This window comes from Ambystoma mexicanum, chromosome 4p (genome assembly GCF_040938575.1).
Source record: "Ambystoma mexicanum isolate Mex_15411 chromosome 4p, UKY_AmexF1_1, whole genome shotgun sequence".
Taxonomy (NCBI): domain Eukaryota; kingdom Metazoa; phylum Chordata; class Amphibia; order Caudata; family Ambystomatidae; genus Ambystoma; species Ambystoma mexicanum.
The window spans coordinates 136,549,277-136,575,142 of record NC_090927.1 but is presented as its reverse complement, the minus strand read 5'-3'; the positions used below and the strand labels follow the sequence as shown (position 1 = coordinate 136,575,142).

The window sequence follows — 25,866 nt, the reverse complement described above, 5'->3', positions numbered from 1 at the left end:
TGGCCAGGTACGTTTTGATAATACTATCTGGGGCTCTGGTAGGGCCATAGTAAAGTCAAAAAAACCCTTATTTTCTCCCCTGCATATTGCGGATGAAGCTGAAGCACCTTGCAGTTCCCTTGAAAGAACGATCTGGGGTGCTGGTAAGGCCGTAGTAGTGTTGGGAAAACACTTATTTTCACTCCCACGTATAGCCGATGAAGCCAAAGCACATTGCTGTTCTGTTAAACGAACGAGGTCACCCAAAGGCTCATAGGCTAACGGAGCAGTATTTGTTTTTAAGGGCGACAACTGGGTTTGCAGTCTCTGCGAAAGGGCCTTCCTATACTTATTGGCAATCGGCTGCCGGTCTAATGTCGCAGACGACTTGGGTAGTGACAGTTTTTGCATACATTTTGAAAGCCTGTAGCTTTATTAGTGCCAATTGTCTTCATATTTTTGGTTTTCTTAAGTTGTAGTTGTGTTTTGCTGCTCTTAGGTTTATTTTCAAAGATGTTATAGTTGGCAGCGGGTGCCATATCGAAGGCCACCTGACTTAAATCCTCTTCTTCTCCTACCAAAATCACCTGATTCCCATTAAGCCCAGAAGGTATCAGGTTCTTAATTTTGGCGTTTTCTTTCTTACTAAAGGGAGTACAGCAGGTTGGTGGGGTACTTGCCGAATTTCTTGTAAAGGCGACAAGGCTACCTACCATCTGTTGGCCTGACTCCAGACATTGGGTCACATTTTGAGGAAACTGCTAGCTAATAAGATCCTGTTTTTTTAAAGTGTTTGTGCATAGTCGGAGCTTGCTGTGCTTGCAAACAGTCAATAAGTAACATTTCATCAGCCATATTCGGGGCAAAAGTTGCCAAATATTTTGCCTATGGTGCAATTCCACTGTGAATGGTAGGTCTGAGGCATTTATGATAATAGTGTTGTCTCTGCCCATCTACACCAACTTGGTTAGTAAATCAGACTATTTGTTCAGCCTATTGTCCAGAGCCTCATAAAACCTAATTATGTACTGCAAAGTTGTCTCCAGGCCAATGGAGCAACGCCCAGAGCCCACCTCCTGGGGGATCAAAGCCAACGCTCTGTGTGGAGTAGGTTGTAGAAAGGAACTTGACATGCCGACATATCTTGAGCAGTGTTAGAAAACATTACCGGTGACTGGGAGAGCTCATGCGCAAAAATTGCCCCCCCGACCCTGCCACAATTCAAAAGTAATGGTGTCAAGCATACCTCTTACATCTTTCCACCCACCATTAATGGTGTATCACAATTTGTACTAAATACGGCTTCAACAGTCGTATTTAAAGGAGGGGCGTTAAGAAGGTCAACTTGCGCAAGCGACCCGGCAGGAAGCAAACTCCCACAAACCTGCTTAATCTGGGAGCATCCCTCCTGCGAGCCCGGCAAGGCCACCAAAGCTGTTAAGGTTAATGCACCAGCCTGTCCTAAGGATTCAGGTTACTCTGCACATCACCCCCTCCATCCGCATTGGGGGCATTTATTTCCAAGTTATTAATAGATGCAACCGTAGTCTGATTTGGCTCCTGAGATGTTCTCTGTCGGGGCACAAAATTTACGAATATCAGCCAATGGTGAGCAATTTCGGAATTTAGCAGTCGCTTTCTTGTTGTGCGACAATTGTATCATGCGTGACGAGCACTCTGGAGTTAAGAGAGCAGCCATACAAGCTGCAATTTCTGTTCGATCAGGCATACCAGTTGTTAATCTAGACCTGGTAAAACACAAAATTGCAAAGTTTAATCAGGCACTGAATCAAAATCTGAATATCCGCACTTGGATATTAAGGGACAAAGAACCACAAAAGGAAATTGGAAAGAAAAAAAAAAGAAAAAACAAATATTTACAACAGAAGCAACTTAAATTCAAAGAAACCAAACAAGGAGAACCAAAGCAAGCAATCCGCCCAAAAATCTGGATTCGCCAGCCTCCGCCCACCTCAGACAGCCTCTGACAGCCCTTGTCCAAAAAGCCCTTTGCAAAAAAGTGCGCGTGCAAAAGCATGTTTTTGTTTATTTTGAAGGGGTTGTGGGTAGAAGAAGCAGTGCTACATCATAGTTTTCCTCAATGGTAATCCTATAGGAGAGTCAGAAAGGAAATTGTTAAAAGTTGCAGAGCAACTTTTGAGTCTGTCAATTAAAGTTCCTGATGAGCATACCGATTCACCAGCCGGCATCCAACTCGCTGGGGAAAGGGAAACGGTGTGGAGTCACAGCAGCTCAGGAGCAGGGAGTCGTGCAGCCTCTGACAGCCCTTGTCCAAAAAGCCCTTTGCAAAAAAGCGCACCATGAAGATTGTCTTTGAACTTGGCCTTGCAGTGTATTCTTGTCTCTGGGAACATAAGGGGGGTATGGGCACACACTATCGTAGTTCTGGAAGTCCATGCCCAACTCAATTTTCACCCTTGGATCACGTGATAGGAGACGATTCAGACCAGTTTGCATCATTTAAATGTGTTAATTGAATAGAACTGTGCATTCTTTCTTTGCACCTTAACGAGGGATGATTCAGCTTCTCGTGTTTTACTGCCTTTGAGAAAAGATAACCAGTCATGGCTGGCTTCAACATTGGTACCAACCCAGGCAGCCTTGCCACTCATATCCACGATCTGAGCTAATTATTTGCTGCGACAGCCCGCAGCCTTTCTTCATGGGTCTGGGCATACTAAGTCATGACACCGATGTCCATGTCTATACAATGGTGGCTCTGCTTGCGTCTATTCACTACGTAAAGCCAGCTTCTAACATCACTTAGTCTACTTGCGATGCTGCATGTGTACAGTTATTGAACGGCTTGATTGTCTGCTGTGTCACACACAATCTTTTTGCATATGAAAGTTTACTCAATTCTTAACTTCATCAGTTTCTATAAGGTTCATGCATTCTCTTCAGCCAGTCTTCCAAGTGCATCACTCTCGCTTCTTGTGATATCACCAGCTCCTCTTTCGTGCTCTCATTCCTTTGGGGGGGAGTTCCTCCCTCAGTTTGTCATTTCTTCTGGAATACATTTCATGGGGCTTTCTCAGAGGGTATCTTATTTTGAATATTCTCTGTGGTATGGTCACAACTGCTGGTGTCAAGCATGGCACAATCTCAGGCTCCCAACATACCAGAAATAGGGGGGCGGGACCTCCTGCAGAGGCATTCAGCTGCTCCTCTACAACCTACTCTGAGGCATTCTCCCTTTCCTCACCTTCCCCCAGAAACTCAATGTCTCCTCCACAGCTCTGGTTCTCTCCAGGATGGACTACTGTAACAGCCTCTTCCTTAATCTGCCTCTTTCCTACCTTGGCCCTCTTCAACTAATCCAGAATAGGACTGCAAGACTTATCCTTCTCCTCAAGCCCAGGGACAGCATCTCTCTAGCCCCAAAAGCTCTCCACTGGCTCCCTGTGAATGCAAGGTTCAAATTCAAGACTTGCTGCGTCATCCACAAGGCTTTCTGGGGCCTGCTACTGCAGTACATTCAACTTTCTCTAAATACTGCCCTGCTAGAGACCTTCGGTCCTCCAGCTCGAACTCTCTGCAGGTCAGTTGTCCAAGCAGAGAGTGGGCGGTGCATCTCTCTTTGGCAGGTGCCTCCCTCTGGAACGGCATCCCTGCCCCTCAGTTTTGAGTCAGCTCTCCTTAAGGTCCAGAAGCTCCTCAAGACCTTCCTTTTCTCCTCCTCCTCCTTCCCTCTTTCCCTTCCTTGCTAATGACCCTGCCCCTTTGCCCCCCCTGCTGATATGACTAGCTGCCAGGTCCCTTCCGAGTCAGAGTGGCTAGGCCCTCCCTCGACCAGTCTGCCTCGGCTCCCTCCCCTGCCAGCACATGCCTGCGGGCACCCTTCCCTGATTAGACTACCAAGTCTGGTCCATCCCCCACCTCCTTGCACTACTTGACCTTCTTCCCATCCCCACCTCACCTACCCTGCAGCCACCCTGCCCCCTCCTCTTACAATCCCCTTGCCCTGCCTCAGCACCCCCCCATGCATTCTATTTGCTGCATTTGCACGATCCAAATGTGTCAAGGCCTAGTGGGAGCGTTTTATTGTTTTTATCCTCCCCTGTTACCATTCCCCCTTAGTCTTGTAGCACCTGGAAACACTTTGCTGTATAGGTGCCATGCAAATGTTCAATAAATAAAAATGAAGTTGATTTGCAAGAGTTCTGTTTGGGAAGGCAGTATCCCTCTCATTAATCGCAGGAGGCAGACTTTTTATTTTGCTGTGTCGACTTTTGGTTCCAAAGAGAGGCTGTTGTCCATGCGGATTCCCAGATTGGTTATCCAGGTCATTGTCTCTGGTTGAGTACCCATATGGGGGGGGGGTTATTTATTTTGGTTGGATCTAGCATGGGTTTTTTGGTGGTTATGCTAAGGTTTGTCAGTGAGGCATTTGTTGAGGTTGTTTTCAGGGTCTCGGATGGAAGTTATCTTGAAGATGAGTTTGCTGTCTGTGTAGTTTTAGGTTGCCTGTCCATGGGTTTGGATGAGTTTCATTAGGGGGTGGGGGTGCCTCATGTAGATGTTGAGTAGAGGGGAAAAGCTTGATCCTTGTAGTTTGTCACAGGTGATATTTGTAGTGTTTGATGTAAATGGCTGTAGGTGTGTTTCGGTTCAGTCGGTGAGGAAAGATGACAGCCATTGTACTGCAAAGCTTTTAATTTCTTTCTTCCAGTCTCCTCTTTAGCGTTGTGTGCCTGTGCCAAAGGAGGCTGATATTTCAAGTAGTATGAAGGCTGAATGGGTGCTGTTGTCCGTGTTTATTTTTCGGTTATCCCATATGTAGAGGGCTGGTTGAGTCCCTCTCAAGGGTCAGAAGGTGACTTGGGATTGGTCAAGTATTCCATTGTTTTCTACATGATGGAGGTAGCGCTTTGTTGATGTAGTTATCTGGATTTTCGCTGGGTATGATAGATTTGATATAGATGTGTAGTTGGTCTTCTGTATTTCCCGTCTCATCTTTTAAGAGGGTTTTGATGTACACCGATTTGAATCGTTTTGGTACTATTCTTGTGTTTAGAGATAGATTCATTAGTAGTTGGAAGGATAATGTTCGGGTTTTGTGGTTGAGACATCTTTTGTAGAACCTGGTGGCCATGGGTCGCTGGGAGATCCAGCAATGTCGATGTCTTTTATTAGTTTGTCAAAATGTTCCTTGCTCAAGTTCTAATTGATTCAGTGTTGTGGTGGTTGATGGAGGGCTTGTTTCTGGGAGGTTGTTTGTAGTACTGCAGCGTACATCAATGGTGTTTTGTATTGATCTATTTTTGCTCTTAGATTATTTGTGATATTGTCAAATAGGGTTTGCAATGGTGCGATGGAGTTGTTGCAAGAAGTTGGGTTTTGAACATTTCTTTTTGTGGGTTAGTTGCTGATTGGATTCTTGCAGTGAATGCTTTTTTGGCTTTCACGACTGCTGATTTGTATATTTGAACTTGTCATTGGTAGTTTTTTTCTCCAATTATTTGTGTTTTCTCCATTGTTTTTCCAGTTTACAATTTGGTTTAGTTCTTCTGTGAACCATCGCGCTGCAATTTTCTTTGGAGTGGTTTTGAAGAGTTTTAAGGGGGCTAAATTGGGTATGACTTCCTTTCATCGCAGTATATTTATTCGCAGGGTTTTTGCAGCGAGTTTGTATTTTTTAGGGAGTTAGTAAATTTATATATATGGGGTGTGGGTTTGGGGATAAATACAAAAGAAAGAAAATAGGGGTTTGGGGGGAACCACCACAACCCCCCAAAAATAATTTAAAAAAATGTGATGGGTTTTTTTTATAAAAAGAATCGCGGTAAAAAAAAAGAAATCACGCGATGAAATGACATGGAACCGCTAATTGATCTAAAGCGTCTGTGATCCACATGTGGAGCTTCTCCTCCACTGAGTCCAGTGTCATTCTATTTAGTTGGGATGTCGGGTTTGGTAAATTCCAATTTGTCTGTTATGTTTTCCAAGTCAAGTCTTTTCCAGTTTTTGTCACTGGGAGTTTTGCATTTGTGGGCATCATGCAGCGCAGGATTTGTACAGTGACCGGGATTATATCCTGGTTACTCCATATGATTGGTACCGACAGGGATGCGGTTGAGAGTCCATCTCTGCAGTCGATTGCGTCTAGAGTGTGTCCAGCTTTATGGGTGGGACTGTTTACTATTTGTTTGAAGCAAAGGGTTTCCAATAGGGCGCGTAGCGAATTTGTGGTGGTTTCATTGTCTCTTTCAAGCTAAATGTTAAAATCCCCAGGAACAATTATATTATCATTTATTGAGAGGTTAGCTATGGCGTCGGTGAGATTAGTTGCAAAGTTGCGGTTGTAGGTGGCTAGTCTGTAGATCAGAAGGAACTGTATGTTGATTGGTCATTGAGCTTGACTAGGAGTGATTCACAGTCTTCTATGGCAGTTTAGGGGATGGGAAGAGTGTTGAGCCAATATGATTTTTATGCGCAAATGCCGTTCCTCCTCTCCTTTCATTTTATGTTAGACTATATTAGTTTATATTTGTTGGGTATGGCTTTGTGGGTGATTTCATTGTAGTTGTTAGATGGCCATGTTTCTTTGAGGAAGAGCGCGTTGTACTGCCTTCGCTTAAGAGGTCGTAAACATCTGGTTTGTGCTTTGCCATTAATCGTAAGGTGAGTACACTGTAGATTGTGCAAGTTGCCTTGTTCTTAGTTGTGCTTTCTCCCATTTTGGTTGGGACCATTGAAACTTCGGCTGCTTCTTGGGTGAACCTGTTTTTTGCTGGGTGCGCGGTTGTATCATCTGTCACTTGGTTGAGGAGTTCCATTAAGTTGCTTGATGGGTTTCTCTGTTCTGATTCGTTGTAGTGCAGTGTTCAGTTGTCTCTGTGGTCCTTTTTCCAATCTCTGGTTATGTAAGGAGTGTGTATAGTTAGGAATTCTAGCTTAGCTCTGATTCTTATAGGCGTCTTTCCAAAACTGTTTTCAATGTTGCTGGGTTCTGTGTTGTGGTCAGTGGTTCGATGGTCTGGTGGGATCCACTCTAGTTTTCCTATTGTCCGTTTTTGAGGGTGGTTTTGTTTTCTGCTGTAGTGGGATTATAGCTAGAGAGTTAATGGAAGATGTATGATGTCTTTGTTCTCGACTTTGTCTGTATATTTAGTTCACCTACAGACGGTACATGATGATTTTTGAGGTTGCAAATTCTTGTGGGTAGTTCCTGTCTGACTGAGGTGTAGTTTATTTTTTCTTGTTCTGTTTTCCATTCTTGTTTCCTTGCCTTTCTTGTATAGGAGTATGCTTGTGGCTGCAGTGTTTTGTGACTGTTGTGGGTCAGTACTTTACTGTGGATCTGGTTGTGCCCTAAGCTGTTTTACTAGTAGGCTCCCTAGCTGGAGGATCTCCATTGTTGGAGTTCCTGTTGATTTTTTATCACAATAGGTATGCCAAGCATAGTGTGACAATTGTTGTCTAGGCAGAATATATTTTGGGAAACAGGAATTCAATTCATACTTGACATGCATAACATCTATGGTAAAAAAAAAAACACTGGCATTGGTGGGGTGTTGCAGAAGGGTGAAAAGGGGCTAGTTACGGGAGAAGCCGGGTGCCACTATTGCAAGACCTTTTTCAAGCATTTCTGGCAGGCATTGAAATAACTTGTGCTACACAGCTGGAGTCCTTTGATATAGGTGTTTGCCAGCATCCAGTGTGTGCCATCACTTACCGATGGACTAGATTACCCAAGAGCATCTGTTAATATGTGAACTTGCCAAAACAGTGAATGTCTTCATAATTGTCTTCTGTGCTTTCCAGGTCCCTTCCGGTATGTGGATTCGTACGGAGCCAAGCGTTTGGTTGAGAAATTAAGGAAATTTGAGAATGTCTATGGAAGCCAGTTCACGCCATGCCAGCTTCTGATTGACCATGCCAACGATCCCAGCAAGAAGTTCCATCACTAAATCTATAGGTGGAATGGAGCCCACTCAAGATGCACTAAATGATCACTAGGGCCAAAACTAGTCTGGCTTCTAGAGAAATTGATTGTATGTAAATTCTCCCTGAAATCCAGAGAGTGGGGTGCGAGGACTGTGAATGTGGACTCCTATTGGTTAAAGACTTATACCCAGATGTGCCTTAGGTTAGAAATTAACTAAGGCGCTGAATTACAGCTCTTGTTAACGCTTTTCTGAAAGTTTAATTTTGCACTTCAAGTTGTTTAGTTGAGAAGCACTGTCCGTTCTTCATGTCCATTTTCTTTATCTCCCTCCATGTGTTATGGTTTTTTGACAGCTGAACAGTTACTAAGAAAAGTTATTCTGCTTGTTGCTGACCTGCAAGGCAGTTCCATTGTAATGATACATTTGATGCCACTCGTCTGAACGTTTAACAATAAAAGAGTTTTTTTCAGCTCTGTGCTTTTTCTTTGTTCACACACTTGGGTTTTGTTGGCTTTTTAGTACATAACGGGATGGCTTAAGGATCAAAAACTTACTACAAAATAAACCAAATCTGAACCAATAACTCAGATTGGCACCAACTGCTTGGTGAATCTTTAAAGGTCTTACATTATAGCTGGAAAACATAGGTGAAGGATCAAAATTCAACTTTGTGCGTCAATAGTAGAAGTCCTTGATGACAAGTGCGTACCATCAAAGAATTATTTAACTGAGCTGGAGAACGGTGGGACCCCTATGGTCTGTTGGGTATTGTAGACTTATGTTTGCAGAAGATAGATAAGACTACTCCTACATCATCGCCCTTCTTTAAAAAGGATGACTGGGCTTTTCTGTGAGCAAGAGCAATGAGTGTTCCTTAGGTCCCAAGCACACGCATGCTGTGTCTAGACCACAGTGCCCACATGACAATTTGGCTTCATTGCTTGACATTTTCGTACTCTATGCTGATTAATGTATAGTGACCTCTCCCAAGCAAGAGCAAATGCTAGACCGGCTTTTCAGTTTTGTATGATAAATGGCACATGCCACCAATAGACAACCTAATCACTACCTACTTTGTTGTATTCAGGCGGTTTGACTGGACAGTGTCGTGTGGGGAGTTTCCAAAGTCCTGTGTATGTAGGGCAAAGAAAAACTGCTCCCAAAGAGGCTGCAGACATTATCAGATGCCTAACTATCCCAAGGGCAGTCATAGTTTCACTCTTCATAGAGCATCAGGACGGTTAAAAGGTGCAATAGTTTGACAGTAAGGGCATGGCCACTCAAACTGTTTGTAACATTATACTCCTTTTATTGATTGTATGCAGAGGATTAATGCAGTATGTGAAATGGCCAAAGGATCAACGGACCGTTTGAGCCTATTGAAAAGTCCACAATCTGTTTTATTGTTGTCACAGCAAATGAAGATGATTTTGAACTGAGCTCCATCAAATTAGGTTGGGTAACACAATAGCATGCTGGGCTCCTCCACTTTCACCCAGGTTTCTTACAAGGAATGTGGTCCTCCGTCCTTCCCACTCTCCCTCGATCAAGTCTTACTCTTTATTGAGTAAACCAGCCATTGTCTTTTTGGGAGGTACTGTCTCAAACACTTCTTTAATGTCTCTATCGTGAGGTTGTGGCAGATGTGGTCTGATGCTCATGTTGGTCCTCCATGACAGTTATCATCACCCTGGTACCATTGGGTTGGTTGCAGTTTGCTAGTTGGATCTCATAGTATGATCAACTTTCCCTTCCTTTTTGGACTAAAGAAATGGGTTTCGAGGGGATTGGGTCCTCCGACGTATTCCATATCTATGACCGTAATCACCACAGCTGTGCTGCTTCGGAAAATCTTCGACTCCTGCGTCGATACGCTGCCCTCGAGGACCTCCTCCGACGGCCGACGCCACTGGATGTTATAAGTAGGACGCACGACGCCAGTAGCCTCAGTTCCGTTTTTCCGCGAACGTGTTCGCTTAGGAGATCTCGCCGCACCTCGACTCTTTGGAGTTTCTGTTCTTTCTCGGTTCTTCGAACCTGTTCGTATTGTGAAGTATATTCTTCGTGAAGACGTCTACCTTGTCTTCCACCCCGCGTCCGGGCTTTAAGAAGTGCGGGGACTGTGGGTCCAAGATGTCGGTGACGGACTCGCACAACGCCTGCCTCTGGTGCCTCGGGGAGGCCCATGGCACGGATGACTGTCGACTGCCAGTCGCTCACGTCCAAAGCCTTGCGGGAGGGCAAGAAGTTGTTGGTAGGTAAGGTGTCCAAGCCACGGAAGTCGAGGTCTGCGGGGCTTTCGAAGGACGATTCGAGGGGCGACACTCTGCATCATCCTCGGAGGTCCGGTGGGTCTCGGTCCCGCCACTCCTCTGCCTCTTCGAGGCACTCCTGGAAGCGCTGTCATCGGTCGCCTTCCCCGTCCTCATCCGAGGACTCGCCCGTCGCTTATCCAACCAAGCATGCGATGCCGGAGGAATGGGCTTCCTTCGGGAAGAAAATGTTAGCGATTATCGAATTGCAGGGCATTGGTCCCTCCGCGCCTCAGAGTGGGGTCGGTCGTGATTGGTCGAGAGACACCGCTCGCACGCCTTCGGGCTCTGGTGGTCGGCACGATTTGTGGGAGAGGTCCCGCTCAGACAAGGGGAATCGTTCTCGTCATGCCCGGTCCAGGTCCCGGTCCTCGATGCGCTCGAGACCGTGTGCACCTGTGGTGTCTTAGAGGAAGACGTCGACGCCGGTGGCACCAAGGTCGTCGACACTCTTTCGAGGCCCCGCCTCCAAAGAAGTCGTCGGCGCCCAGGCTGTCGAGGGACACACTCGGGGCTCCGGCCTCAAGGCCTGTGTTGACGCCATTGATGCCGTCGGCGCTGCGTTTGGCGTCGATGCCGATTCACTAGACGCCTTTTGAGGCTGTTTCGACGGGGGTGCCCCGGGGCTCGGTGGAACCCCTAGGAAGGCTCTGGCCAAGGTCCAGCATGGCTTTGTTCCACATTCTGTGCCTTCTTACCGCCATCTTGAGTTTATTTCAGAGGTGGATGAGGGCTCTGATGATGGCATGGTTCCTGATACGGTGCCAGACGAGATTCTCTCTGGCCATAGCCAAATTGAGGACCTGCGGCAGTCCCTGCACGATGCCAGTGGGCTGGACACCTCTCCGGAGGTGGAGTTTTGTAGGCCTGAGCCTGGCACTCATGCCGACTCCTTGTACCGGCGTCTTATGTCTAGGGTCACCGAGTACTTGGGATGGTCTGCTCCCCCCAGGGGATTTTCTTCAGGATGACCTTATGGATATCCTCGACCAAGGTCCACCAACTGACCCGGTACTGCTGTTCCATATGGCTCTACAGAGGGTGGCGGCGGCTTGCACTGCTCCGGAAAGTCTCCCGGCAGTGGGCAAGTATTTGCCGCAAAAATACCGCCCAGCCAGTAGCGACCCCTGCTACTTAACCAAGCACCCCACTCCGGAGAGTTTGGTGGTGCAGGTGGCTACAGCCCCGGAAAAGTAGGCGTTGTATCCTACCTTCTCCAGCAATGGGGTCTGGCATGGATTCACATGCTCATGAATATTCCCCGTTGTCAGGCTGGGAATCCTCGGTAAAAAAAAAAAATCAGTATCAGTTTTGTTTCTGATCTGTCTTTCTTAGTAGTACCCAATCACTGATCTCTGGGTCATACAGCCCCCAGCCAATGACTGCCCTCTCCCTAAGCCCCTCCTCTGGCAGCCATCCTCAGATTTTTACCGCACGCTCAAGTGTTTGGAATCCTCGTGTTTATCTCGAGTTTTTTTACTGCGTTTTCATGCTTTTTCAGTAGAATTTCTCATTTATTTCGGTTAATCGAGCCTCAAGCTCTCCACTGTTTCTACTTCCGATAACGGGGACCCATTTCAGAATTCTTCTACGCGCCACAAGGGTGAAGTTTTCGTCGAGTTTACACTTCTTGGAGGATTCTGGAAGATCTGCAGCCTACCTCAACAGACATGGCCCAGGACAAGGGGAGCTCGACGCCCGGATCCAAGCTGTTCAGGAACTGCCCTGGATGCGGATTATATAACGTTTTCAAGGAGGACGAGCATTTGCGATGTCTCTACTGCCTCCATGGGGACAAGACGCACGTGGAGAAGGACTGTGCGTTCTGCAAGAACCTTTCGGAATGGACCATACAAGATCATCGTCCCCACCTCGCCGCCTGGCTGGAGAAGGGCACAGCAGGTGAGAAGGCGAAGAAGTCGTCTGAGCGAGCTTCTAAGTCCTTTGAGGGCACCCCGGGGACAGGGGCCCAACAGAAGGCCAAGCACCGCGAGTCCGTGGGCTCCGGGAGCGCCGAAAGGTCGGGCTCTTTGTTTGCCAAGCAGGGCGCTACTTCCCCGGCACGTTCGACCACGAGCCAGCACTCTAGTTCCGGTAAGTCTGAGAACCCGGGTAGGCAGCTGGAGCGGACCCGGTCGATCTTGAAGGGGGAGCGAGGCGCTGACCCTCCCCCCAAGGCAAAGGCCCAGAACGCACCTAAGGTGGTTAGGACTTTGATCCACCCGGCTAAGGCCTCTACCGAAGTGGTCGCTGTGACCCTGGCGGAGCCGGCTGAGACTACGCCAATGGAAACGGCCTCTGGGCCCAGAGTATCCCTGCCTCCGCGAAGAGAATCCTCTTTCCAGCCCATCGCTAAGACCCCCGTGAAGCCCCCGGCTGAAAAAGAAGGGGGAGGGGCGGTGGCCATTACAGACTCGGAATCCTCCTCTGAGGAGGAACTGGTGGAGACCGAGAAGGCCCTCAACGAAAGGTCCATAGGCCTCAATGAGAGGTTCATAAACCTCAACTAGAGGTTTGAGAAGGTTCGATCCCAGGGGACGGTCCCTGCTGACGTGATCGATTGGTCATCTCGGCAGCGGCTAAGAAGAAGGCAGCGGGCGCGGCGGCTTCAACTTCCACTTCCCCGCCGGACAGCGAGGGCAAGAAGTTGGACTCTTTGGGACGAGTCATCTCGTCCACGGCGACGACGATTAAGGCGGCCAATGCCTTAGCGATCGTGGCCCGCTACGACAGGGAGCTCTGGTTCAAGATAGCTCCCCTGCTAGATTTTCTGCCTGATGACAAAAGGGCGGAGGCCCTAGAAAATCTGCAGGAGGGCGAGGTGGCGTCGGATCACGCCATAACGGTGGCAACGGACATTGCCGATACCGGATTTCGCCAACTGGGCAACGGAGTTTGCCTCCAGCGAGGATGGCTCAAGGCGACAGATTTTCGCCAGGACGTCCAGACCAGAGTGTTGGACATGCCATTCGACGGCAACAATCTCTTTGGTAGGCGGTGGATGAGTCTCTACAGGCCATCAAGACTGACTCGGAGACGGCCCGGGCCCTTGGGGTGCTTCAGCAGCGACGGCCCTTTTGGAGCCCCGGAGGCAGACAGGGTACCTCCAAAGGATCCAGCGGTGGCTCCTCCACTTACCGCCAGGCGGCCCGCTCCTCTTCCCAGGAGGCCTACAGAGGTTGCAGCAAGCAAGAAGGTTCCCACAGTCGTCGCCAAGGCCGCTTCCAAGCAAGACTGACCCGGCCGGGTTGTTGGGCCCCCACCGAAGCACCCCCGGTGGGAGGCCGGCTGACGAAGTTTGTCAGAGTATGGGAGTCCATCTCCACCGATCGTTGGGTGTTGGACACCCTGGCCAACGGGCACTCGCTGGAATTCCTAAAGTGCCCTTGCATCCCTCCCGTTGCCAGGAAGGAGAATCGCGTCCCATAACTGCTGTTGGAAGTAAAGGCGATGCTCAAGAAAGGTGCCATCGAGCTCATCCCCAGGAGGCTCCGGGGCTCCGGAGTGTACTCAAGGTACTTCCTCATCAGAAAGAAGACAGGCGGTTGGCGCCCCATCCTGGACCCGCGTCGGTTAAACAAATACATCAAGGAGCAGAAATTCAGAATGGTCACCCTCCAGCAAGTGCTGGGACAGCTCGATGAAGGCGACTTCCTATCGTCGTCGGACCTGGAGGATGCTTACTTCCCCATCCTAAAAAGGCACAGGAAGTTCCTCAGGTTCGTGGTTCAGGGACGCCACTACCAATTCAGAGCCCTACTGTTCGGGTTAAAGTCGGCACCCAGGGTTTTCACCAAGTGCCTGGCACCAGTGGCGGCGCGGCTGCGCCTGCAGGGGATCCACGTGTACCCCTACCTGGACGACTGGCTAATCCGGGCAAGGACAAGGGAACTCGCCGTCGATCATACGGCGAGGACCGTCCGGTTGCTCACGGAGCTGGGGTTTGCCATCATCTACCCCAAATCCCACCTGGTTCCATCGCAAGTAGCACTGTTTTTGGGAGCGAAACTCCATACGGTGGAGCAATTGGCCTCCCCTTCAGAGGAGAGGACCAAGACCATCCTGGGCAAGGTGCGGCATCTGTTAGCTACTGGCGTGGCCGGGGAGAGGTCCATCAAGTCCCTTCTCGGGATGATGCCCTTATGCATCTACCTTGTGCGCCTTTGCAGACTTCGGATGCGTCCGCTACAGGAGTTACTCGACGCCCGCTGGTTTCAGGCGAGGGGCTGCTTAGAGTACAGGATCCCTCTCGACGAGGAGTTCCGTCGGGCAATCCTATGGTGGGGCACCCGGGCTCACCTCACTACAGGCACGGACTTTCAAACCCCGGGGTTTCAGGAGACGGTGACTACGGACGCCTCGCTGGAGGGGTTGGGGAGCCCACACCGGAGATCTCCACGCAAGAGGCCTTTGGCTCCCGGAGGAGAGGTCTCTTCACATCAACATCTTGGTACTCCGTGCAGTGTTCTGGGCGCTCAAGTTGTTCCTCCCGTCCCTCAAGGACAAAGTGGTGAGGATCTTCACCGACAACACCACCACGATGTTCTACATACGGAAGCAGGGGGGAACCAGATCCCCAGCCCTATCCAAGGAGGCCCAGGATCTGTGGCACTGGGCCATCGCCCAGGGGATGTTTCTGGTTCCCTTCCACCTGGCAGGAATAAAAAACATCGCCGACTTACTCAGCAGGGAGCTGCGCTCATGCTACGAGTGGGAACTGCGCCAGGATCAAGTGTATCGACTCTTCCAACGATGGGGCAAACCCCAGATAGACCTGTTCGCGACGGCGATGAACTCAAAGTGACAGAGGTTCGCCAGCAGGCTCCCACAGCTGAGGAGAATGGGCAATGCTTTCTCTTTATCTTGCAAGGCCTGTTTCTATACGCGTTCCCTCCGTTGCCGCTCCGCCTCATCAACCAGCTCAAGAAGTCCAGGTGCAGGATGATCCTCGTCTCACCGGCGTGGCCGAGGCAGATCTGGTTCCCGGAACTTCTGGACTTGTCAACGGAGGCGCCATTCTCCACCACGACCCACAGTCGCTGAACATGCAGGCCTGGCTCCTGCAGCACTAGAGTTTGGAGGGTACGATATCCCGGCTGATTGCAGAGAGGTTCTTGCAAAGGCCAGGGCGTCCTCAACTCTCAAGTGTTACGGTCATAAATGGAAGAGGTTCTCTGTCTGGTGCCGTGCACAGAAGATTAACCCTCTGCGAATTACGGCCCCTCAAGTGCTGCCGTACCTGCTGTCGCTGGCCAAGGCTGGACTGGCTCACGCCTCCATAAAAATACATCTGGCTGCTATCTCCCAATATACCAGGACGACGGGACGGGCGTCCTTGTGGTCTCATCGCCTGGTGAAGGAATTTATGAAGGGACTATTCCGATCATTCCCGCTGGTGAAGGCTCCTGCCCCGGCGTGGGAGCTTTAATGTGGTGCTGACCAGGGTCATGGGGGGGGCCCCATTCGAGCCTATGCATTCGGCGCCTTTGAAGTTCCTATCATGGAAGACAGCGTTCCTCGTGGCCATCACCTCTGCATGACGAGTGGGAGAGATTCAGGCCCTATCTTGCAAGCCTCCATACTTGACTTTTCATGACACGAGGGGGGTGCTGAGGACGCACCCCTCCTTCATGCCCAAGGTGCCGTCGGACTTCCACCTCAACGAGCCCTTGGTGTTGCCAGTTTTCTTTCCGTCGCCTTCGACGCCGGCCGAGAGGACTTTGCACTCGCTGGATGTAGCTAGAGCGCTGATGTTCTACGTGGACCGCACGAAGAGTTTTAGGAAGACGTCACAACTGTTTGTGAACTTTGGGTCTGTGAATTAAGGGAAGGCGCTCTCGAAGACTTCCATTTCCAGATGGCTCTCCGGCTGCATCATGCATCGTCACCGGTTGGCAAACCGTCCGCTGCCCGGCCGTCCGAGAGCCCATTCGACCAGAGCGATCGCTGCTACCACGGCGTTCCTGTCGGGTGTGCCCCTGCTGGACATCTGCAGGGCTGCTACGTGGAGGTCGACGCACACCTTCACAAGATTCTACTGCGTCGATCGGGACTCCAGGGAGGAGTCCAGGGTCGGCCAAGCAGTGCTGCGCAACCTGTTCACTTAAGGTGAGCCTGGTGAGGAGGTAAGAGATGCTTAATGTTGAGTTGTTGTATTGCTTAATGTTGAGCCTGTTGCCACCTCCCGTGGTTGGGCATGTGTATACTGCTATGTATTCTTTTATTCATGAGCATGTGAATCCATGCCAGACCCCATGCTGGAGAAGGAACAAGTTACTTACCTGTAACTGTTGATCTCCAGCATGGGTCTGGCATGGATTCACATGCGAACCCTCTCACCTACCCCTCTGCGGCTCTTCACTTGATCATACTGCCACTTTGCGTGCTACCAAATCTGAGGATGGCTGCCAGAGGTGGGGCTTAGGGAGAGGGCAGTCATTGGCTGGGGGCAGTATGACCCAGAGATCAGTGATTGGTTACTACTAAGAAAGACAAATCAGAAACGAAACTGATACTGATTTTTTCTTTACCGAGGATTCCCAGCCTGACGGGGAATATTCATGAGCATGTGAATCCATGCCAGACCCATGCTGGAGAACAACAGTTACAGGTAAGTAACTTGTTCCATCCCTCCTGATAGGGACAAGCGTTTTGACGGCTGGGCGAAAAGTGTTTTCTTCAGGGGTTATGGGGCTTCAGACAGCCAACTCCGTATGTGCCTTGTCACGTTTCACGCACACTCTGTGGAACGGTTTCCTTAGCGGTTGAACATATTCCCGAAGGAGAAGGAACGGGATGGTTTCCTTGCCATGGTTCAGGATGGCAAGGATGCCATGTGTGAGGCTGTTCAGTCAGGTTTGGACATGGCAGATTGCGTCAGCCGGTCCATGGCGGAGAGCACCTTGATCCGCAACCACGCAAACCTGCGTAAGTCGGGGTTTGTTCCTGATGTGCAGGCCCGGGGCCTCAACATGTCCTTTGACGGGGAACCTCTTTTTGGCAGCAAGGCTGACGAGAGCCTTGAGAGGTTGCAGACCTCCAAAGCTTCAGCAAAGTCGTTGGGCGCTGCAGTTCGCCAACCTCTGCCTTTTCGTCCTAGGGGACAGCAATGGAGGGGAGGTTCCTTTCGTTATTACTCATCCTTTGGTATAGCGAGAGGAGCTGCCAGTCAAAGGGGCCACCATAGGAGTGCCAGAGGTGGAAAACAAGGTACTCGTGGTGCCAAGGCCGCTCGGGCTGTTGCCTCTTTGCCCACAGGCAAAGCTGCAGCCGCTTCAGCTCAGTCATGAGGCCATGTCCCATGGTTCGCCGGTTGGGGGAAGGCTGGCGCAGCATCTTTCAGAGTGGCGCGACATTACTTCAGATGTGTGGGTTCTGGAGATCCTAACCCACGGCTACTGTCTTCCTTTCCGGCAGAGGCCTCGAGACAGTACACCGGGGAATCTCTCTTTGAAGAGTCCGGATCCGCTCCTTGCGCAGGAAATTCAATCCCTGCTGGAGAAAGGCGCCATAGAACTGGTGCCTGTAGCGGAGAGGAACAAGGGATGGTATTCCCCTTATTTTTTGATTTCCAAGAAAGACTGGGGATTGAGACCCATCATGGACTTGCGCGGTTTGAACAAACTCCTCAGAAAGGACAAGTTTAAGATGGTTACTCTCTCTCAAGTCCTCCAGGCCCTTCAGCTTCAGGACTGGTTGGTGTCTCTCGACCTCAAGGACGCTTATTTTCATGTGCCGATAAATCCAAAGCACAAGAACTACCTGAGGTTCGCGGTTGGCGACTCGCACTTTCAGTTTCGGGTCCTGCCGTTCAGATTGACCTCCGCCCGAGGGTCTTCACCAAGCTCATGGTAGTGGTGGCAGCGCACCTCCAGGAAAGGGGGATTCACGTCTACCCCTAACTGGACGATTGGTCCAGGAGCAAGTCCTGGATCATCTGTCAGTCACCTGCCACTCCCTTCACAAGCTGGGCTTCTCCCTCAACTTAAAGAAGTCCCATTTGACACCAACTCAGAGGCTCCAGTACATCGGAGCTGTGCTCGACACGTCCCTGGGGCAGTGTTTTCCTCCCCAGGTGAGGGATCATCACATTCAGCAGATTGGGCAAGCTGAAACTTGTGCACCAAGTCTCCCGGCGTTCGAGTTCTTGAGATTGCTCGGCCTCATGGCATCCTGCATTCTTCTGGTGCCATAGGCCTGGTTGCGGATGAGATCTTTGCAATGGGCACTCAAGCTCCAGTGGTCTCAGTCCTCCGGCAGGTTGTTGGTCCCTGTTCAGGTGCCGTCCTCGGTCGCCCAGGACCTTCTGTGGTGGGCGACGATCGGCACGGGGGCATCCCTCACGGGATGGGGAGCTCATGCCAACGAGTTGACAGTCAGCGGTCGTTGGTCTCCGTCGAGGTCCAGTCTCAATATCAATCTGTTGGAGCTGAGGGCCGCCAGGCTAGCCCTGAAGGCTTTTCTGCCGACTGTGCGAGGGAAGAATGCCCTGATCCTGACGGACAACACGGTGGCCATGCACTACCTCAACAAAAAGGGGGGGCAGGGTCACTTCCTCTGTGCAGGTAGGCGATGCAGCTCTGGTTCTTGGCAATCCAGCAGGAAGTTTTGATCTTGACAGTTCATCTGGCCGGAGACTAAAACGAGACGGCGGACACTCTGAGCAGGCAGTGCGCGATCTCTCACGAGTGGGAGTTGGCTCAGGAGATTCTCCTGGAGATCTTCGCCCTTTGGGGGACCCCTCAAGTGGATCTCTTCACCTCCAGTGTCAACCGGAAGTGCGAGCGGTTCTGCTCGTGGGAATTTCCTCCAAAAGGAGCCTTAGGAGACGCGTTTGTGGTGGAGTGGTCATTTCTACTGCTGTACGCGTTTCCTCCAGTCCCCGTCATCCCGCAAGTACTGCGGAGGTTACGGAGGTTCGGTTCCCGGATGATCCACATTGCTCTGGCGTGGGCCCGGAGGACGTGGTATCCGGACCTTCTTGACTTGTCCATCTGCCCTCCACGTCGTCTTCCCTACCGAGGCGATCTGTTCTCACGGTAGGGGGGGGGGGTTCAGGTTCTCCATCCAGAGGTCAGATCTCTCAACCTTCACGCTTGGTTTCTGAAAGGTTGAGGTATAAGGATTGGGACCTCCCTGAAGACGTGATGGAGGTGTTGCTCTCGGCCAGACGGCCAGCTACAAAGTCCCTGTTCCGTTGCCCTTGGTGTAAGTTCTGCGACTGGTGCAGGGTTAAGAATGTGGATCCTTTTGCATGTGACATTCCCATGGTTCTGTCTTTTTTGCTTTCTTTGGCAGAGAGGGGCTTGCAAGTGGGTACCGTTAAAGGTTACCTGGCAGCGCTGTCCATATTTAAGTGCTCGTCTGAAGAGTGTTCCTATTTTAAAATTCCTTTAATTTCTCAGTTTCTGGAAGGTCTCACTAATGTGTTCCCTCCGTCACCTTTCCAAGTGCCCTGTTGGGATTTGAACCTTGTTCTCAAGTTTCTGATGGGTGCTCCGTTTTCGCCTTTGCATTCATGCCCTTTGAGACTGTTAACTCTTCAAACTGTATTTTTGGTTGCGGTCACTTCCGCTCCCAGAGTGAGTGAGTTACAGGCACTTTCAGTTAAGCCACCCTTCACTGTTTCAGAAGGATAGGGTTGTCCTTGGGGTTCGTCCTTCCTTTCTTCCGAAGGTGGTGTTGGAATTTCATTTAGGCCAGAAGGTTGTTCTTCTGGCGATTTATCCTCCTCCACATCCTGGTAAGGAAGAGGAGAGGCTCCATAGGCTTGATCCTAGGAGAGCTGATCCTAGGAGAGCGTTAAGCTTTTATATTTCACACATGTCCCCGGTCAGATTGGACGATCAACTCTTCATTGGTTACGCTGGAAAGCGTTTGGGACAAGCTGTGACGAAACAGACTGTCTCGCTGGATTATTCTGGCTATTTCTCAGTGTTACCGCTTGGCGGGTAAGGACCCAGCGGTTGGCTTGCGGGCCCATTCTACCAGGGCTATGTCTGCCTCTACTGCCCTACAGAGGGGTGTTCCTATTCGTAACATCTGTGATGCAGCCACCTGGGCTTCGGTACATACTTTTGTACGTCACTACTCCCGCGATTCCATCCGTGGGCAGGATCTGGCCTTTGGCAAGGCGGTCCTTTACGCCGCAATTTGATTGGGCATTCTAAATTTCTGTATTCTAAATTCTTTTCCCACCTCCTTGCATTGGTACTGCTTTGGGAGTCTGTCATAGATATAGAATACGTCGGAGGACACGATCCCTTCGAAGAACAAGTTACTCTCTTACCTGGTAATGTTCTTTCGATGGGATGGTCTGACAGCGTATTCCATATCGCTCCCTCCATGCCTTCCCCGCTCAGAATTTCTTATGCGATTGCAGCTTACGTTTCTGCAAGGCTTTGTATCAGACTGGCAGAAGACTCGTGCCATACGTTCTGGGGAAAAAAACTACAACTGAGGCTACGGGCGTCGTGCGTCCTACTTATAACATCCAGTGACTTCGGCTGTCGGAGGAGGTCCTCGAGGGAGGCGTATCGACGTCATCGACGCAGACGCTGAAGATTTTCCGAAGCAGCACAGCTGTGGTGATTACTGTCATAGATATGGAATACGTCGTCGGACCATCCCATCGAAAGAACGTTACCAGGTAAGAGTAACTTGTTCTTACCTGGCCTGGGCTGGGTGTGAGCCTTATTCCGGCTTTTTCCCCCCTGTACCCCCCACCTCAAGTACTTCAGGAATGTCCTTGTGGCTGTGAAGGACTTTGCAGTCTTTGCCTGCCTCTCGAGATTTTGCCCTTTTTCTTGAGTCCTTTACCTCCCTCCTAATCTTTCTTGGTTGTCTTTTCTCACTCTTTTGTGTCCCTTGTCCTTGCCTTTCTTTAGTCCCACTTGGACTGCCTCGCCTGTCCACTCATTGGTTATAGGATGTTCTTCTTTCTCAATCTACAAACCTTTCTCTGTTCCCTGGCCGCCTTTTTCACTTACTATACTTCTCTCCTCTTCACTCTTTCGCTTTCTCTTGCTTGCCTTCTTTCCTCACTCTCGCCTTCACCTTTAGTCCCTTGCTTCACTCTCCTTTTCCCATCCCAGACCTCTTGCTTCCTCTCCATTTTCTCTTCTCCCAGCTCTCTAACCTCTATCCATTTTCCACTCTCGCCTTTGCGCTCTGTTCCTTTGCCACTCTGCTGTGCTCTAAACTCAACTCTCCTACACAGACTCATGACTCAACTCACACACCTTCCCACCAACTTTCTTTTCGTAAATACTTCAGCAGTTGAAAATGAGATCTGCGTCAGCTGTGTGTATGTTATGAAGATCCTGGTTTATGGCATGAAGCCTTCTCAAACTACCATTTGCCCCACAAGTCTGATTTGTGTAGAGCACTGCTGCACATGCCAAGGTTAGATTGGGGTTTGCCGCCATTTGAAATTTGCTGGCTCTTGGTCATCCAGTTTGTTACCTAGCTTAATGGTGGTAATCCCTTTAAGGTATAGCGTCTGGCTTCTGCAGAACAGCTGCAGGGCATCATCGGCAGAGTGAACCATGTCCTATTGCTCGCCCAAGATGAGGCTCGCAAGCTATTCTCGCTCTAATACAGGATTTAATATTGTTGGTGCATGGTTTGCAGAGTCCGGTGGTCACTTAACCAAAAGCAGCTCTTTTCACCATTCCCCAGCATGTCAGATTCTATCATATGCATTAGGTTCAGCTAGGTAGTACATTATTTGATCTTTGTCAATTAGATTGTCGTAAGTCGCATCGAAGCAATTACTTTGGGGCTTTTCGTTTTTTCTTTTGTCTAATTGGGGGGTTCCTCCCCAAGTCGCATCTGCCATCAAACTATCAACCCCCCTATCCAGCCTGCCCCCAAACACACCAATATTAATTACTTTGCCACTTAGTAGCTACATAAAAGTGGGTTATAACAAAGTAACTCACTAAAATGAATAACTGCATACACGCAGCAAGGTTTGCAGGTGGTGGTAACATTCTACAACAAAGCTAAGTATGGGTGACCTGGGAGATGCCCCGCTCCAATCCCCTATATACAGCATTCTGACCAGTATCTCTGATCTAGTGGTCCCTGGCCCCCAATGTCACCCTACTTTCATACTCTAATCTCCTAAATGTGATGTGAGCTTGTCACAAATTGAATTAAGGTACAGATGTTGGAGCAGGGACTACCGCAGATGTCCCTCACATGTTGAAGTTCAGTTATTGAATCCAAAAACAGTGTTGAAGGTTAGGCTTTTCAAACCGTAGAGAAGAACCAATGTTATTCCAAGGTGTAAACCCAAAAGGAAAGCTCCAGATAAAGGCAAGCAGAGCTGTCTAACTCTCTCGAATCTGCACAAGCCCCAGTGAGAAAACCACTTTGCTCTGTATCAGCGGGCAAAAGATAATTGGAAGTCCTTGGGTGTATGGGAATGTTAGGAAGAATTTTCCGTTTCTGTGCTAATTTCCTTTAACCTGAGACCCCCAGCACTTTTGCCGGACTCTTGGACTTTTTATATTTTAATCTCCTCAGTGAGTGGAACTTTTTACCCCTCACGCGTTCCTTTTCTCTGACTGGGATTTTTATTTTCAGAGTTTTGTGGAGTATGGTAAACTGCATATGTTTAATACAGGCATCTGCTTTTTGGTTCGACACCCAGCACCCTATGTGCAGTGGTGTCACTGAAACGTCCCTTGCTCTTTCCTTTGTTTAAATACATTTTCTTGTGAGAACTACAGTTCGAAGGGATTGGTTCCTCCGACGTATTCCACATCTATGACGGGTAATCACCACAGTTGTGCTGCTTTGGAAAATTTTGTGCGTCCTGCATCATGATGTCGATACGCTGTTGTCGAGGGCCTCCGTTGAGCCGACGTCACCGGATGTTAGAAGTAGGACGCACGAAGCCCGTAGCCTCAGTTACGTTTTTTCCGCGAACGTGTTCGCTTCGGAGATCTCGGCGCGCCTCGGTTCTTCGGAGTACTTCTGTCATGCTCACCTGGTCTCCACGGGGGCGTGCTCGTGTTCGAAGGATGATGTCTGCACTGGTGCTGCTCTGCTTAACGGAGGGTGCTAGCTCGCGTCTTCCCTTCGTTCTTGCCTCAGGAGATGTTCGTCTGCAAGTCGAAACAAGATTTTATCCAATTGAATGGAGCTGGTTTTGGTTTTCCCCTCCTTCCAATTTTCCCTTCTCTTCCTCTGGCTCACCTTGGTTTTTTAATGGGCGAGCTCTCCGTCCTGCACATTCTGGCAGGGGCGCGGTTTCAGTCTTTCCAGGATCTAGTTACTTAACTGATCCGATGGAGATTGCTGAAGTGGAAAGGCCGGCGTAAGCAGGTAAGTCTCTGTTCCAATAACTACTTGAAATAGCTGTCTTAAGTCTTTGCCCGAGATATCTAATGTTCGTTCCTGTCTTTCAGGTGCGGCTTTAAGCGGCTTTCGGATGATGGATGACTCTCCTGACGATGTTGAGCAGGATTCCAGCTGGTAAGTATAGCGCTGTGCGAGGCGGGCTAATTGTTAGCTCTATTTAGCTTTCCTTGCTGTGTGCGACTAACCTGCTTAGTTCTGTTCGGCAGGTGCGGCGCAGTTCCAGGAAGATGATGGAAGAGCCGCTCGACGGTTTGAGTTGCGGCTCGATGCTGGAATGATAAAGAGCTGCTCGATGGAGTTTCTAGAAATGGCCGCTTTCAGGTGAGTAGCTACCCTGGAGGGTACCTTCAGTTCTGCTCTTCTATAGATGCGGCGGTCCGTGGGTAAGCAGAAGGCAAGATCAGGATGTTCTGCAGGTAAGGCCTTCAATGCGTTTCTAACTCCTGTTCTTCTCTTTTCTCGGGTGCCGATGGAAAGAAGACTCGGGACGGGCGTGGCAGAAGGGAAGCAAGAGCTGACACAGTGAGTGTTACACTGCAGGAGTGCAGAATAACACGAAGCGTGTTCAGTTTGCTGGGTGCGGTTTAAATAGCCTTGCAAGTAGTCCCAGGAAAATAGTTCCCCTTAACCGTATCCTGTCTCCAGGTAAAGTAGTCCCAAGCCACACCCTGTACTGAATGGCTTAGCCTCTCAGAGCCAAGTATATGGCCCATGTATTTAGCACCTACCATGAGCCTGGTGCCTGCGGCGCCAGGACTGAGTCCAGGTGAGCCTAGCTGGGGCCTGGGAAGTCCCCAAGAAAGCCAAAGTCCGGGATGTGTTCACCAGTTTCGGGGTTTTGGGAGCATGCACCATGACAACTTCTATCAGTTATTCAACCTTGTTTGTTTGTGAAGATATCATGTATTCATCATCTTCTACCCCGCGGTCGGGTTTCAAGAAGTGTCAGGACCGTGGTTCCAAGATGTCGCTAACGGACCCGCACAACGCCTGCCTCTGGTGCCTCGGTGAGGCCCATGCCACGGATGATTGTGGTGATCGCCAGTCGTTAACATCAAAGGCCTTGCGGGAGCGAAAGAAGCTTTCTGTCGGTAGGGTGTCTAAGTCCCGAAAGTCGAAATCCGCTGGGCTTTCGACCGACGATTCGAGAGGCGCCTCTCCGCGTCGTCGGCGTAAGTCCAGGGGGGGTCTCAGTCCCGGAGTGGGTCCCGCCATTCCTCTGCCTCTTCGAGGCACTCGCTGAAGCGCCGTCACCGGTTGCCTTCCCCGTCCGAGGACTTTGCCCGTTGGTGGGTTGCTTGTCCCAACAAGCATTCTTCTCCTGCGGAATTGGATGCATTTTGTATGGAGATGATGGCGATTTTCGAATCGCAGGGCTCCGTTCCGTCTGTGCCTTCGAAAGAAGCTGGCAGGGAACGTGCCAGGGCCACCGCTCGCATGCCTTCGGGCTCGGGCGGTCGGCACGATCATCGGGAGCCTTCGAGGTCCTGATCAGACAAGGTAGATCGCTCTAGCCATGCCCGCTCCAGGTCCCGGTCCTCGACGGCCTAGAAACCGGTGGATCCTGTGAGGTCTTTTAAGACGACGTTGACGCCCTCGGTGCCATGTCCGTCGAGGGACTCTCTCGAGGCTCTGCCTCCGAGGAAGTCATCGGCGCCGAGGCCATCGAAGGACCCGCTCGGGGCTCTGCCCTCGAGGCCTGTGTCGAAGCCATCAGCGCCACGCTCGACGCCGAATCCATCGACGCCTTTTGTGGAGGCTTTACCAGAGGTACCCCGTGTGTCGGTGGAAACTCCAAGGAAGGCCCTGAAGAAGTCTGTAAAGCCGGTATTTCAGCCTTTTTCTGTGCCCTCTTCCAGGGATTTGTTCCAGCCTCTGGATGATATTTCTGAGGTGGAGGAAGTGTCTGAGGAAGGTTTGGTTCCTGATGAGGTGCCTCATGACCTGTTATCTGCTCATAGCCAGTTGGAAGACCTGCATCAGTATTTGCACGGCGCCAGTGGTCTTGATACCTCCCCGGAGGTTGAGTTTGGCAGGCCTGAGCCTGGTACGCATGCTGAATCTTTGTACAGGCGACTCATGTCGAGGGTGATGGAGTACCCTGGGTGGTCTGCGCCACCAGTGGATTTTCTGCTCTGGAGAGTCTCCCGGCAGTGAGCAAGTCTTTGCCGAAAAAATACCGTCCAGCCAGTAGCGACCCCTGCTACTTGACTACGCACCCCACTCCGGAGAGTTGGCGGTTATGGCCCCAGCAAAGCAGGCGTCGTACCCTACCATCCCTCCTGATGGGG

The 25,866-nt window shown here is 50.2% G+C and overlaps 1 protein-coding gene across 2 annotated transcripts in view; it reads left to right on the top strand.

Moving 5' to 3' along the window:
* Window positions 1-8,361, top strand: part of HADHA (hydroxyacyl-CoA dehydrogenase trifunctional multienzyme complex subunit alpha) — a 541,230-nt gene extending 532,869 nt beyond the window's left edge. For both annotated transcript variants that reach the window (XM_069605578.1, XM_069605577.1), the window contains exon 20: window positions 7,768-8,361. In XM_069605578.1, coding sequence (XP_069461679.1) covers window positions 7,768-7,913 — 146 coding nt within the window. In that variant the 3' untranslated portion in view covers window positions 7,914-8,361. The remainder of the gene's footprint in view (window positions 1-7,767) is intronic.
* Window positions 8,362-25,866: the final 17,505 nt, after the last annotated feature.